General features: G+C 47.3%; 1 protein-coding gene across 1 annotated transcript in view; it reads right to left on the bottom strand.

Annotated features, from left to right (window-relative positions):
- Itgb5 (integrin subunit beta 5) overlaps positions 1-16615 on the bottom strand; it is a 110833-nt gene that overhangs the window by 35659 nt on the left and 58559 nt on the right. The window contains exons 6-9 of the mRNA XM_051191385.1: positions 12152-12313; positions 10972-11067; positions 8872-8961; positions 460-594 (exon numbers count right to left, since the gene is read on the bottom strand). Of these exons, the coding sequence (XP_051047342.1) occupies positions 460-594; positions 8872-8961; positions 10972-11067; positions 12152-12313 (483 nt within the window). The remainder of the gene's footprint in view (positions 1-459; positions 595-8871; positions 8962-10971; positions 11068-12151; positions 12314-16615) is intronic.

The following is a 16615-nucleotide window of genomic DNA, read 5'->3' as shown; positions in this document are numbered from 1 at the left end:
TATCACCATGTTGACTGTCATTAGTGTCCACAAGATACTGTTGCTTTTACCCAGACCCTCTGACATATGCAAGGAAGCTTTCCCTCACTTTATTTTCTGAGGAAAGGAATGCTCATCAAAGCTTACTGGAGGGGATTGGAGAGGTGGCTGCATGGTTAAGAGAAAAGATGAGGAATAGAAGCCATGTCTCCTAGATTCCTATCGATACTCTTCCACCTGGTTGCATCCCTGTCAAGCTAAAACAACAGTGGCTATAAAGCACTAAGGGCTCAGTGTCACTGAGCACTGAGGGGGTCTATGGACTAGAGTTCTGTCAAACAAAATACACAGCCTTTGCAAGGATGCTGAACCAGAAGGCAAAACACAAGCTTCTGGAAGATTCCAGGAAGCTACAAAATTTATCAGTGAATAATTATCCTGGTGAACAAGGACTCATATAAACTAAGGGTGAACACTTACCGTGTCCCCAATCTTCAGACCCTCACACTTTCTCTGACCAGGGTAGGATATACCATCTTGGCAGGTCACGGTGAAGAAGAGATTAAGGTCTTCCGGTTGATCCCAGACTGATAGCTCCACTTTGGACCGGATGCTCTGAACAAAGGGAGAAAATGAAGCCCATAGTACTTAGTAACAGCAGCAGTGAGGTGCTCTCCACATCTCATGTCACATGGTTTCCTCTAACTCAAGCCAAGTTAGAGACAGGAGGCTTCACATACACCATCTTGGTAGACCTAGTTTGCGGCCTCCCTCTGTGAGCTCGGATTGAATTGATGACCGGCCATCTGTCAAATGACACTATCTCCCTCAAAAGGCTTTTTGCTCTGCCTCCTGCTTGCCTCTTCAGAGCCACCTCTCATTCCACCCTTGACTTCAGGTACAGTTACTGAAATCCAGCCATGTGTTCTCTAGGTTTGGGGCTTATACATACACACAGGCATACATGCATGCTCAGGACAGCAGCCCAATGCCGCCTCTCCTGCCTTCCCCCAGGCTAGCTCCTTACTATCCTGCTAAGTCAGCTCATCCAGGCCCCACTCTCCCTTCCCTCACACTCAAACCCATCCTTACTAGGTCATCCCGAATAAGCCTGAAACTACGCTATCCAAGAATACGCTCTTCTCTGTGGGCTAGCTTCCTGGAGGGGTGGGGAGTAGCTGGGGTTCTCACAATGCTGGCTGGAGTGGAAGCTGGGCAGGCTTTTGGAAAAGCAATAGGCAATGTCTTCTAAAACTCAGGCCAATCTTAGTCCTAGCTTCCCCTGAGGATTATACACAACAGAAATGTGCAGGTCAGAGAGGTAACAGAAAGGGTGCCTACAGCAACTTAAGGGCAAGAATCTGGAAACCAAGCAAAAGCCTACGAATATCAGAATAGACTGAAACAAACCTCAGTATATCCACACAGCAGGGCACCCAGAATAGTGGCAATGAATCAAACACAACTGTGAAATGACACTGGAATATATAATGTTGCTGAAAAGAAGACAGACACACTATATTTATTCTCTCATAAAGATATCCTGGTCTATGGAAGATCATATACAACGGTGGCCCCACGAGATTATGGGAGCTGGAAATGTCCTATCACTTGGTGTTGTTGACCTATCTTCTCTCTGTTCAGGGACACAATGGCCACCACTGCTACAATTGCCTACAGCATTCAGTACGTGCCATCCTCACAGGTTTGTAGCCCAGGACTGAAAGGCAACAGCGGGTAGCCGAGACATGCGGTACATCACGCCATCTATGTTTACATGCCATTAACACTCTCTGTTTGCACAATGCTGAACCTGCCTGAGGATGCGTCTCCCAGAATGTATTCTTGTTTCTAAGTGACAAACTGTTGAGTGTGAAATTCAGCCATAGGCAGAACCAATGGTTACACTTGGAGAACAGTGGCAGGAGGAGGCCTACCAGGGACTTCCCAGTGCTGGCAATGTCATTCTGTGGCTGTTTTCTTGTATATTTTTGTTTCTGAAACACAGTCTTGGTATAGTCTAGACTGGCCCTGAACTCTGTAATGCACTTGCCTTGAGCTCCGGAGTGCTGAGATTACAGCCACGAGCCAATATACCCAGCTGTGATCTGCTTTTACCTGGGTGTGACATAACCACGTATATTTAGTTTATACAGGGTTTGCAGAGCGCTTTATATGACTCCTGGTTTTAAAATCCGCCTGCAACCAGTAGGGAACGTGCCAATGATCATACTGCCACACTGCTTTCCACATGTTTCTGCCTGCAAACTTGACCAGAGAAGTTCCTGCTGCAGGGGGCGGCAGATGGCGCAGAGGCTCATGGCTGCTCATGGTGCTGAGAATTACTGACCGCGAGTCCTCAGCCCTAAGTGGGGTATGTGTATCACCCTTTTGTGCCCTCAAGGCCCCGGGAACATCTCAGGAGAGGGAGCAGAAAGATATAAGAGCGAGAGGACCGCAAGAGTGTTGTGAGGTGTTGTCTTCTGAAAGTGACATGGCTGTGGCACCCATGAAGCTGGGGCAACAGTGGTTATCTGCACAAAAACAAGCAAATCTAATTCTGGCATAAATGGAGAAGGGGTTCAGGAAAGCCTACCCTTAACTGAGGAGCTTTCAGCAAGAGATGCTACAGGGCTTGGGCCAAACAGAAAAGATCAAAATACATCACATGCATGTGTGGAATATCAAAGAATAAAAACATTAAGAGTATACCTGCACACACACACTCCTTAAAAATGTTCTCTAAGTATGATGCCACATACCTTTAATCCCAGCCCTTAGGAAAGAAGTAGGTGGATCGCTATGAGCTGGAGCCATAGCAAGTTCTAGGCCAGCCAGAGCTGTCTCCAAGATCTCTATGAAAGATGTCACTTAAGAAACTGAGGTCAAGTGACGTAGCTGGCTTTATTTAGAAGTCATATCTTATCAGACATTTTTTAAAAAGTCTGTTTATAATACAGACAGCAGGTCCCACTCACTCTGAGAGGCACAGAGTCAAGAGGCCCCATGAACAGCAAGCCCCAGTGTTGCTTGCTTTTGTGGATTTCCCACCCTGCACCCCCAGCCCCTCACTCGCTAACTCCGGCATGTGGTGCTAAGCTTGAATACATGAAATATGCAGTTTACCCAACAAATGCACAGCTTGCTGAAAATACTCCACACAATCTTGTTTCTCTCTGCAACAAACTGTCGAAGTGCTTCTACAACTCTAAAAATACTATCTCTCTGAAAGCTACTTCCTCTTCAAAGTGCCATTACTAAATTGGCCAAAGGTCACAGAAGTGTTACACCATCCTCTTCCACCGGAATGGGATTAGTTATTTGCAGATCGCCTTCCCAGTACACTTTCTCTCTCCAGGATGTGGCACAAGGTCTCACTGAATGAACAGATGGATGGGAAGTATGGATGTTTGTAACAACGGTTATATTCAGGAACATAGGCCAGATGAAGATTAAATCTTTGAAGAAAAGGTAACAGGGATGGAGGGATGGGTGTGTGCTTAAGAGCACTGGCTGCTCTTTCAGAGGAAGAATCCCCAGCACCCACACCAGGTATCTCAAAACTGCCTGTAACTCCAGCTCCGGGGAATCGAACCCCTCTTCTGGACTCCATGGGCATCGACACATACATTCACATAAAGACACCCACACACAAATGGGAAAACTGCACACACACATATACACTATATTTGTATTATAAAGTATGGAGAGGGGGATGGGAAGATGGCTTAATGTTTAAGAGTACTGGCTGCTCTTCCAGAGGGTCAGGACAAACGGCTACCTATGGTGCCTACTGGTGCATGCTGGCCTCCAGGCGTCCTTGCTATCAAAAACACCCGGGCTCTTCACACCCCTCCCCTAGCCCAAACTCTCCAGCTTCTCATCCTCGTAAAACCCTTACATGTTGGCCATGTGCTCACTCATTTGGCTTCTCTATTACCACCCCCCTCTCCCCTGCCCCCCTCTCCTCTCATAGCCTGGTGGCCATATTCAGCTTTCTCTCGCTGCTTTGGACTCTTCCAGATGCCTCTAACTGTACTCTCCAGATCTACAATAAAAACCTTCTCCTCAGTCATACCATGGAGCGGTCATGTCACCAGTTATACACCTGGTGCTGAAATCCTCGATTTAAACACAGAGGACCCGGGTTTGGATCCCAGCACCCACATAGCAACTCACAACCATTCTAGTTTCAAGGGATCTGATATCCTCTTCTGTTCTCCAAGACTACCAGGCATGCACACAGTGAATGTGCCAACATACAGGTAGGTAAACACACACACACACACACACACACACACACACACACACACACACACACACACAAAATAAAAAAAATCTTTAAAAAAAGGTAAGGAGAGAGCTATGTTCTTTGTGGGCCATAAGGCCCCTAGCCTGTGTCCTGGCTGGCTGGTTTTTCCTCTTGCTTATTGCAGAACCTCTGGGATCAGGACCTCCCTCACTGTTTCAGGTGGCAGGAATTGTAAAGACTCAGCTCAGATCTCAAATTACGATAGCAAAAGCCGAGACAGAAAGCTCCTTGCTGAGGCAGGCGGGACCTCTCCTTTGTCCAGTGCACATTCTCAGCCCATGTCCACAGGCTGCTTTCTTAGGGTTCCACTGACTTTGGAAAGTGTGAATCACCAGGTCACCCCGCCCCACGGCTGTAAGGGTCAGTCTCCCCCAAACATCACAAGCTCCTGCAGGGGAGGCCTGTGCCTGGCTGAATGTCCCACTGCCATGTGTCATACAATGCTGGCTACAATTAGCCTCTCCCGGTGTTATTTGTTGATGCAAAGAATCAAGTACAACACCTATCAGAGGATCAAAAGCACAGGACCCTGTTCTTATGCTGAGGACGTTCATGTGTAACTCAAGAAATCTACTCAATCTCTACTACCAGCTTTACCAAGGATGGTTTCTCACCCCCAAACTAGAAAAAGAAGACAATGTCAAGAATGTCAGCCCTTCAGCTGCTACATACCCGGTGGGTGCCAGGTTAGGTCACATCTGCAATTGCTTTAGGTTGAGCCGGCTGTGGGGGATGGGAGGAGGTTGGAGCAGACTTTATGGCAACAACCAAAAGAGAAACATGTGCTCTGCTAGAGCAAAATCCACCACAGGCTCTGATGTCACCCTCCACTGCTACTCCCGTGGTTTGCAGCCATCCTGCCCTGTCCCACTTTAAAAGAGGCCCCGTGCTTCCTGTCTGAGTGCCTCTCTTCATAAGCAGGAACGCCTCTCCTGCTGCCCAAATGATGCTTCTGAACCTGGACCCAGGGCTGAGGCCTGGAAGACAATCTCCCCTCGGCACTACTCTGCACAGCCACTCTTGGGCAGAGAGGAAAGAGAGCATTGGCACAGCGAGAAAAAGGCTATATAAATCCAAGAGCTGACAATTCCACATTGTGAAAGACACATACAAATCAGACTGGGCCAAAGGCCACAACCATCTGACCAGAATCTTCCAGTGTCCCCATGGAGCCACTGCCAATACCCAAGGGAGCAAAGGCAAGACCCACACATAGGCATGGTTGAGTGACTCATTAAACGCACTACGAATCAAGGCAAGGCTGAACGGCAAGCAGTGCCAGCGCGCAGCCATGGTGGGCCCTGGCGGTGGGAAAGAATGGGAAGTAGGCTAGCCACTACTGAGAGCCTTCCCTCTGCCCAGAGCTCACCTCTTAAAAGAGTCCTCGGTAGACTCAGAGCCTGGAAAGCCCAGGAGCTTGAGGCCCAGCAGGCCTTCCCACTGGCAAGACAGGCAGCAGCAAAAAGATGGGCATCGAAAGGGAAAACACTGCTTTTCCTGCCCTCTGAGCTTTACTCTTCCAAACCACGCAACATACACCGCTGCCATCAGGCGGTAGATGAGACTCCCCCACTTTAAGCCCTACACAGACAAAAGCAACCGTCTGTGGGTAGCACCTGACTGTCCTCTAATTCAATGAGACTCTAATAATGTCTGCAGAAACAGTGTCATATCCCACAGGCTGTCGCACAGGACTGCATCCTCTGTTCAGATGTCAGTTGCAAGTCATAGGCTGTCACTTATACTTACGACAACCTATGGGTTAGGCTCTGAGTTTGATGGCTTTGTAGGATGCTCTCAAAGAATGCAAGGCAACCCCTTACATATGCTTACTGGAATATCAGCAAAGGAGTCAGACCAACTGAAGGGTGGGAGAGGCACATGGGGCAAGGTGTGCAGGGATGGCACCCTCCACCTCCACACACCTCAGTGTTCAGCAACTCCGTGCTGTGTGCCCAGCCCCTTGGGGATTTATATGGTAGTCTTGTTATATGAGCAAGACTGCTTAAATTATCCTCTATTGGTGATCAACTCTATCTCTGTCACATCCCCTCCAGTGTCAAGAGTGACAGTGAACTTTCAAACCCTTTGTTGCCTGGTCTGGCCAATGGCTTGCCCCACCCTGAAGCTATTCGGGAGGTCACAGCGGCTCTTTAAAGCAAAAGGTGCTCTGTCACTTAGGAAAGGCAGAGACATCTTCGAACCCGGGTTAAAGACCAAAAGTTAGGGCAGAGCAGTTTTAAAATTCTGTCAAGCAAACAGGGCAGGGTCCAGCACACCTGTTTCTTCTCATGCAACACTACCATGGCTCCCAACCGACAGAGTGTGCACACACACACAGCATGGGTGCAGCTTTGCCAGACAGTTCCAGATGTCTGTATTCAATCTCCTATAATCTTGACAAAAGCAGAATAGACACAGGGAACTCCAGAGCATGATAGGCACATTCAATACACTGACAGAGTGATAGTTCCACGGGTGTATGCGAGTCCCGAACTTCACAAATTGTCTTGTTTAAATGGGAACACTCCACTTATGCTTTAAGTATCCCTTATGCTTTAAGAACTTTCCCCACTATATTGGAATACTTATTCATAGTAGCCTAGCAAATTCATACTTTTGAAAGCTGAGTTTCCAGTGTTTACTTCTAGTCATATGCTTCAATTCTTAGCATGTTCTCCCAGAAAAGACTAATTTAGAGGGTGCAGGTCAACTCCTAAGCGAAAGTGTGCATGACCCATTGTGCCCTTTGGTCCTTGACCCTCAGGTCCCTGAATTTCCATTAAGAAACCACTTTATGTATGTGTTATACATACACAAAAAATCCTGGTCAGGAAAAATGCCACAAATTTCACAAAGAACACCCCTCAGCCAAACATACACACAGGCTGCTTGAGTTGGATTCCCAGTATCCATGTGGAGGTTTACAAATCTCTAAAACCCCAATTCCAGGGAACCTGACACCCTCTTCTAGCCTCTGTAGGTTCCAGATGCAATGAGCTGTACACACATACATGGAGGCAAAACACAAACATAAGATAAAATACATAACTCTTTTAAAAGGGGCACCCCCAAGCATCCAGGAGATCCCATTATACTTTGGTTTGAGTGGTCCCCCACACAAGCTTACACACACACTACTCAGCCACATGGAATCCTGGTGGACAGAGGTTGTCTCTATTCCTACAAACACCACCTAGCCAATTCTACAGAGCCATTTTATGGTATTAGGATGGAATATGGGAAGCTCGCACATGCTACATGCTAGGCCAGTGCTCTACCACTGAGCAACACTGCCTGCCTCCTTTTTATTTAATTCTTTAACAACAGGGTCTTGCTGTATAGCCTAGGTTGGCCTTGGACTCATAATCATCTTATCTTGCCTTGGCCACTCAAGACATTCACACCATGACTGACATTACCCCCTTTACTATCAAAGCCACTGGAGCAAAGGGCTGGGTCTTCTCCAGAAAATGCTCTGATGGAGCTGCAGGGGTCTGTGGGATCTGGAGCTGGCTGAACATGGAGATTCTGGGAAGCAGTTATTCCAGAGAAGCCCAGAAAGATGTCCTCACCCCACTCACAGAGCCCAGACAAGGCCACTCTTTAGCTCTGTCTTCTCCAAAGGCCTCAACTCTTCAGATCACGAGGTCATGAGAGGAAGATTGGCAGTTCTCTGTCCTGTGGGGTCGCTAGACTCTGACGATGGCCATAGAGGGAAGAGGTGAATATGCGGGAAGAGAGTCTGCTTCCCACGTGGATTTCATTATTAAGGGCCCTGAGCTTGAGACGCAAGAGCCCACTTCTTAAATCCCATTTTTGTGTATAATTTTTTAGCATCTGCAGAGCCACTGTAAATGAGTCTAACTGTTCTCTTGCTAAAAAGTAAACTAAAGAGGGAGGGAGTCGAGGAAACTGGGATTGATATGTAAATTAAGAAATGTGTGTGTGTGTGTGTGTGTGTGTGTGTGTGTGTGTGTGTGTAAACTAAAGTTTAAAAGCCACTAAATGTGTGAGCTAATTTGGAAACCTTCCTCTCAGGCTCTGTGCTCAGGGGTAAGGATTTAAAGGTCAGAGTGTGACCCAGGTGGCGCATGCCATTAATCCCAGCACTCAGGAGGCAGAAGCTGTCCTTACACTCACAGAGCTCTGCATGCCTGGTCTACACAGTGAATTCAAGGATAGCCATGGTTAGACAGAGAGACTCTGCCTCAAAGGGGTGGGGTGGGGGTGGGGGAGAGAATCAAATATAAATGAAGGGAGGAGAAAGTTCTGCTTTGAGCAGAAGTCACAGGAGAGATAAACTATGATTTGTGAGGAGCCAAAACTGCAGAAGATGATGAGAGGAGATATGGGGGGCAACTAGCCAGAAATTTCCCCTGCCGCCCAAATCCAAGTCTTTAGAACATAGAGATTCAGAGACACTGAGTACAAGCCCAACCACACATCAAACTCTGGGGGTCCCCAAAGGAAGGGGTAGGAACAGAGCTAAGCCACAATTCAAACTCTTATCAGTTCCCAGGCCTCGTATGCCAGAAGGGGCGCGATGGATAAGAGTGGGGTCCGGGCCAGTGACTTACACTGTATGCGTTGATAATCAGTTGAATAATATTTTTTGAGTCTCCATGCAAAATCTCCACAGTGGTTCCAGGTATCAGGGCTGTAAAATTCTTGAAAAAAGAAAACAAAGAAAAGTTAGATCATTTTGCCATCTGTGCTGGCTAATTTTCTGTCTACTTCACACAGGCTAGTCATCAGAGAGGAGGGACCCCGACTGAGAAACTGTCTCCCTAAGACTGGACTGCAGGCAGCCTGTAGAGCATTTTCTTAATTAGTGATTGATAGGAGAGGGCCTAGCCGATTGTGGTGGCGCCATCCCTGAGCTGGTAGATTCTGAGTTCTATAAGAAATCAGGCTGATTAAGCCATGGGGAGCGGGCCAGTAAGCAGCACCTTCCATGGCCTCCGCATCAGCTCCTGCCTCCAGGTTCCTGCCGTTTGAGTTCCTGTCCCGACTCCCTTCAGTGATGAACTATGGATGTGGAGCGTAACCCAAATAAACCCTTTCCTCCACAACTTGTTTTTTGTCACGGTGCTTCATCAGGGCAGTAGTGACCCTGAGACATCTTCCACCCTATCAGCATCAACAGTGCACTAAGGACAAGAGTAAGGGCCAGACTTACTGTGCTCTGTCACTCTCCCACACCATGCTGGAGGGGGTGGGATGGGAGAGGGAAGAAAAAGTGATGGCCAGTGCACTCTGTAGGCTGTGGAGGGGAGAAAGGGCTGACGAGTCAGCCGTTCACCATCGAGGGCCACCCTGGCCCGCCCAAGTCTTTCACCACCACTGCTGGTAATCCCGAGCTCATTTTCAGATGACTCTGCCTGTGCTACAGGGGCACAGAGGGCCACTTACCCAAGTGTCTCAGGGACACCCTATCCTATCAGTAGGCGCTAAGGTATGAAGGGTGTCCTTCTAAGGACCTTTTGATAGCCTGTGCAGGTCCTGGGACAAAGCCCTCTGCCCTAGCACAGCCCTGAGTGCTATGCTGTCAACACTCTCAGGCTGTACAGCTCTCCCTGTTCTGGGGAAGGAGTCTGAAGCCAAGGAGGATCTCTTCCCTAGTGATGCAAAGGCCAACACGGCTTCTAAAAATCAATCTGTTTAAAAATGCAGTTTGCAATGGGCAACCTTTAACTCACCCTCTTGCACCAAACAAAAAGTGCCTTTCCATTTAGTCATCTAAAACAGACTCTGGCTCAAAGAAGATCCGGAATTAAGGAAGACACGGTGGCATTTTCATGACCAATAAGGCAGGAGCCTTTGAGACACAATCCAACAAAAGCTCTTTGGGGAATAATTACAGTATTCCTGACAACATCCTCCTCACAATGTAATGCACAGGACGTCAGGGGTGAGCTAGGTTTACATTCAGCTCACATGAGCTCTTGCACAGCCAGAGATTTTGTGTGTGTGTGTGTGTGTGTGTGTGTGTGTGTGCGCGCGCGCGCGTGCGTGCGCGCGGGCATGCACACACACCTGTGCATCTGTGTGCATATGCGTGCACCCACACCTGAGTTCATACACAGAGGGAAAAGATATTAGATTGAATGTCCTCTATTAATATCCAAGGAGCTTGAGTGCAACTTGTAGCTCACTGTAATTGTCAGAATGGTGGCCCAAGTGACAAATGGGAAAAGACTTGTTGGCTTGAACAAGCCCATCGCTCTCTTCTCTCAGTCACTGACTGCTTTTTGGGAGAACTACTGTCCCAGACCACTCCTGAACTCCCACCCTCTTCAGGAAGGCAAACTGCTGGAATACTGAGTTAGCCATGCAGGCTACCCAATGTCTCAGTTTCCTTTGTACATGTCATGCTTTCCTTCTTGAGTGGAATAGACCTGTGTGTCCACCCATCTTCTGAAAATGACAGTTCATATATTTTTGAGGTATTCCTCTGAATTAAATTAGGTAAAACAGTTTAAACATCTGGTGAAGACATTCATGGCCATGTGAACAGTCAAGAGTTCCCTTAGTCTTAGTATTTCCCAGCACATCTAGAAAGGACTATAGTGTTCTCCTCCTTTGAGGCTGACCACTCCCACTCTAATCTCCAACTGGCTTTAGGTCAGACAGAGTCCCGTATCAGGCCACCAGGCCCCTCCCACCCACAGGAGTACCTTGTAGAGCATATAGTGGTTCTTCGTCACTGCAAAGATGAGGTTGATGTTGTTCTCCGCCAGCTTCTCCCCAAGCAAGGCAAGTGATGGATAGTCCTAAAGCCAAGGCAAAAGTCAAGACTACAACAGTTCCAACTGGCTGGACATTGGCATGCAGAACTTGTCCCTGAAAGCAGCTTTCCCTTGGGTGCCCACTGGGCCCAGTTACCAAGCTCACCATCCATCATTGGCCCCTGAACTAAGAGGTTTCAGGAAGTGACGCTCATTTTAAAAAAAAAAAAAAAAGTCCCTCCGGCGCTCACAAGACACCTCCAAAGAGTGGAGGTCAAGACTAAAGCATATCTAGGTGTGATCAGTCAGTATCCCCTTCATCCCTTCAGGAGGGATAGGGACCGTTACAGCTCCAGGAAGGTCAACTCTACCTCCTACCATCTGCCACCTGCACCTATTAGCTTGCCTCCTGTCCTGTGTTGTTCCTCGCCACAGTCAGGTCTCTAATGACTGCAGGTCCTGCTCATGGCTTAGAACAGAGGAGGCCACTGCTCTCTGGAACTGGGAGAGGAGGATCCAAGTAAGGAGAAAGGAAGGACAAGAGTCAGTTTAATGCGGTCCTTAAGGACTTTAAGAGCTCCTGGTGAGTACAGGGGTAGCCATTGGTTACAGGCTCTTTCCCAAACTCCTTCTCTCCTGGATAACGTGGAAAGCTTGGAGGGTCACCTCCTGAAGCTGGAGAAAATGGGTTTGTCCCACAAAGAAAATTGGGAAGAACTCCTCTCTAGCCAGGTATCAAAATAGATTTGAAGATGAAGGTATAGACTTCTTGAAAAGCCTGTAGAATAAATAAATGTGGCAAGATCTTGGTAATTGCTAGGGCTGGGTGTCCTCCATCTTCTACCCCAGGCTCCACCTTGCTTTCAGAGCACCTCACCATGAGAACCACTTGGCTCCCAGGTCACCTCTTTCTCCAGTGAAATAGGTCCTATGAGGTACACAATGATGCAAAGACAACTGGCTACAGAAATCCCTGATGAGAGTTAACATGAGGTTCTAAAACCTAGTGAGTAAAGACCAAGTAAATAACACTGGATCCCCAGATGTCCTGAGGGCCAAGGAAGATTTCAGGGAAAGGGTGGACCATGGAATTACAAGTAGAGACAAGGACAGCCCTCCCAGTTCTCACCATCTGGCTGGACGCAGTGTATTCATTGGCTTCATTCAGGTGACACTGGCCATCGTGTGGTTGAACCAGACCACCCAGTTTTCCATCCAGCGCGATGTGGGGCACGTCATCCGTTGTGAACACCAGCAAATGCAGTGCATCTTTTCGCCAACCGATCTTCTCCTGAAAGATGGAAGACGGAGGGCACCATAGTCATCCTGTACAAAACCACCTGGGGCGTCAGATGAGAAATCTCCAAGCTCTTCTCACACAGGCCCATGTGCCTAGACACCCATTCCAGCATCATCCTCTTCCTCAGGCCTTCACCCAAAGACTACATCTCTGGGAGATTCCCTTTCAGGCTCGAGAACAGTGCCTTCACCTCACACACTGGCTAAAATTGTATAAGATAATGGTTAAACATGTCAGGCCCTGTTAGACAGAAATCATTCTGAGAGAAACATCCGAATGGCCAAGAAATGGTGGCTCCACCTTCTAGAATCTGGTAAGAACTGCATCTATCTGGTCCTTCCTGAAATCACTTCAATGCTCAGAGTGAACCAGGTGAGCTAATTCTCCCTTACTGTTTCCCTCCATGGGATTATCTAGTCCACAGACTGAGGCTCAGCTCATTACATGGCAAGGGGAGGGCTCCATACCTCACAGAGGCAGGAATTACCATCAAGAGCTAGAATATATGGTCACTGTAGGATAAACGGGCCAGCCAAGGAAGCACACCCTGATCCTGAAACCAGAGCCAGTGAAAGAAACACTCTACCCTGCCCACACAGCACAAAAAACAACCAATCTCTGAGCAGGAAAACCAACCAATCCCTGAGCACAAAATACAGCCAATGTCTGAGCTTGTCTCAGCTCAGGGATTGAAATCTGACCAATTCCCACCCTGAAAAGATCTTCACCCTGGAAAAACTCCACCCCTAAGAAGCCCTACTATATAAGCCCTGTGCCTGTTCGGTTGGGAGCTGCCTTTTCACATACCCTGTCAGAGGCAGCCACCCTCCTCTATTCCTCCCTCCCAACAAATCTCCTGGATGAGTTTTGGGCAAAGACCTCCTTTTTGGGGTGTGGAATAGAGAAAGATGGAGCAGCTTTCACCGAAGCAGGAGCAAAGGGTGCTTCCCCTTAGGAAAGGGGCAAAGCTGAGCAGTGTCCACTATCTCACAGAGGAGCAGGATCGTTACATTCTGGCTGGGAAACCATCCCCCATTGGAACACAGCTATAGGGACAGCCTGGCCCATAGCCAGGATACGCTTCCCTTCAGAGCTGTAACACTTACAGTCACCCCTTTGCTACTGGAGAAAGGTCATCCCAACATGCATTGGTGACTATAGGAAGGACTTAAACTATGCCAAGAGTTAGCTATGCTACACATTAAACAAGGAACTCGTCGAGGTGGATTCATAGATCTCAAAGGTGAAAAGCTATTGTTCTTTCAGTGGTTGATGAGGGTTTGGGTACCACTCTCTCACTCATCATCATCTGAACAGCTATGATGCTGTCTCACTCACTTCAAAAACAGCACGGGCACAGAAAAATGTATCAAACAAATCAAGGATAAGGAAAAGATTCAACAGAAAGCCAGAGAAGATCTGCTGTGGACAAGAGCGGTCACCTACTCAGGAGTTAGTTTCGTAGCCATGTAACTAACCCATCTCCTGCTGTGTGCCTGGTCCCTTGGATGGTCCCAGATCTACAAAAAAACCTTATTCCAGCTCTTAAAGATACTCCATTTGTGAAAACAGCAGCTTCAACTTACCATGTGGTTATTAATAAAGGCAAATACAAGGTTAACGGAAGCGAGGGAGGGGAAGAGGAGGAAGAAAATGACAAGGATGACTATGATGCTAGGAGGAGGAAGAGGATGGGGAGAAGGAGGAAGACAAGAGGACGACTATGATGATGGGTAGGAAGAGCACAGGAGGAGGACCATGAGGAGGATGTAGAGGAGGAGGCAGGCTGGGGTGGAGAAAGGCCTTCCCAATTTGGATGAAACTCAAGCTGCTCTGGAAGGATGAGGGGAAACCCTTCAAGGAAATGGAAAGAAGAAATAAGGAGGGAGGAGCAGAAAAGGAAACAGGCATTCTAGGCACTGGCAGAAAAACAGAGAGGAGCACAGCAAAGAGACCCCCACATGTTGGGGAGCTGGAGGCTCCTCATAGCTATCCCAGACAAGCTAGTCATGGGCAGGAGCTAGAATGAGGCTTTTTCCTGGTGGCAAAGGAGGAGCTATAGCGCAGATGCCAGGCTCTGCAGTTGACTCCCACTTCTTATTTTTCACCTTCTGAATGTGTGTGTATACACCTAAAGAGTGAATACCACACTACATAAATTACCCCTCAGTAAGACAGACTTTAAAAAGAACACCCAGCTCAACTAAGTATTGATCTGCCAACTCAGTGATTCTATTTCACAGGACTTTCACCATAAAAGTACCATGAAATTATGCACGGTCATGTTTTTATCGGTAGTAAGGGAAAAACAGAGAGAAGTGGATATCCTAGTACATGGGAACAGGGACATAAACTGAGACAGCCCCTCCCTCCACACTAGAAATTATGTTCATAAAATCTGAAATTATATGCAAACAGGGACAGTGGAAACAAAGAAGCAGATATGTGTGATTACAAACTGTACGAAAGACAGAATTCTACTTTAAAAGAACAGGAGATGCTGAAGAAAAAAAATGCCATGTGTTTAGAGTTGGATTATGGGTAATTTTTCTTTTTCTCATTAATTTTTAATCTATAAGCACTGCATTAACAAGACTGATCTTCAAATGCTGCCATTTGCTTTGTTCAGGCTCAATTTTTCTCTGACAGCTTCCCTGTGGTCCAGTGGAGACAGAGACAGATGAGGGTTGGGTTAGCAAGGACACATACGACATGGAACAACTAGAATGCTTTAAAATGAGCATCTGACATCTGCTACTGCTTCTAATTACCTGTGTATCCCTGACCAATTTTTATTTGTCACCTCAACTTTTTCCTCTTGTCTGTATAATAAGCAGAAGAATACTTGCCCTTTATCGAGCACATCCATGACTCCATCGGCCCTCGATATAACCCCTGTAAAGTAGGCCAGACATCATCACCCTATAGTTGAGCAAATGAATACATAAAATTGCCAGTTCACTCTACCATCAAGGCAGACTGAGATGAGCCGTGTCTCACCCAATCATATAGCAAGAAGGTGCTGTGTGTGTGCAGTGAAGGAGATTACACAGAAAAGAGCCCAGCACACCGCAATGTTCAGTCAATGACTGCTAGATCCACAACCCAATGTTTGCTGGAAAGGAAGCATCTGGAGCAGGCACCACTCCACGAATACCAAGTCTACTTCCTCTTATGTGGACTCCTGATCACTAAATGGTGTCAACAGCCTTGGCCCAGGTCAGGTCACAGGAACAGATGACTTACTTACCCACCCAGGCTGTCAGCTTGGAGATTACACATGGTGACTCCAGAGTGTTTACTTTCAAAATAAATTTGTTTTCAAGACCTACGTTTTATATTCCACGTTCAAGACAAGGAACAACACTGGGGAGGGGGGTTTTAATCTTGATTTTAAAGGAATTTGCTGAAATATGATACAGAACACTCAAAGAAGCCAGAGCCCAACATCTTTGGAAGAGATGAATCTAAGTTCAAGTCTCTGCTTGCTCCAACTGTGGAGCTCTATGAGCATCCCATTTCTCTCAGCCTTTGGAAAATGGAACTGAACCTGCGTGACATGGCTTTTGCTGGGTCTTATGAGTGCTGAGGCAACATCGTGAGTCTGAAGCCAACCTGAGCTAAGTGAATTTGAGGCCATTCGGAGCTACGTAGTGAGACTCGGTGTAGTAGTTTAAGAGAGAAATGTCACTGGGGCTCGGCATTTGAACACTGGGTTCCTATTTGGTGGTACTGTTTGGAGAGGCTCTAGAGCCCTTAGGAGTGTAGCCTTGCTAAAGGAAGTATACTACTGGGGGAAGGCTCTGAGTGTCTTTAAAGTCTCTCCCCACTTTCTGGTCACTTTCAGCTTCCTGTATGACAAGATGTGAACAGCCAGCTTCCTGTTTCGGCTGCCTGCTGCCATGCCTCCAGGCCAAAAGGGTCTGTCTCTCTGTCTCTTCCTCCTTCCCTCTCTCCCTCCCTCTCTCTCTCTCACTCTGGAACCATAAGCCAACACAAGCTCTTCTACAGGTTGCTTTTGATCATAGCGTTTTATCACAGTGACAGAAAAGTAACCAATACACCTGGTTTCAAACAAACAAAAGACCACAAATGCTGACAAAAATCTGTAGAACCCAGACCCCTCGCAACACTGCTGCTGGAATTATAAAATGATACAGATACGTTGGGAAAGCACTGACAGTTTCTTAACAAGTTAAATACTTAAGACCAGCTAATCCACTCCAGGCATTATGCCCCCAAAATAGAAGCATATGTCCATTAAAGAAAGATAAGAGCTGGGTTGTTATGGTG

The sequence above is a fragment of the Phodopus roborovskii genome, unplaced genomic scaffold, assembly GCF_943737965.1.
Source record: "Phodopus roborovskii unplaced genomic scaffold, PHOROB, whole genome shotgun sequence".
Taxonomy (NCBI): domain Eukaryota; kingdom Metazoa; phylum Chordata; class Mammalia; order Rodentia; family Cricetidae; genus Phodopus; species Phodopus roborovskii.
The sequence above is the reverse complement of the archived record's forward strand: the minus strand, read 5'-3'. Positions and strand labels throughout refer to the sequence as shown.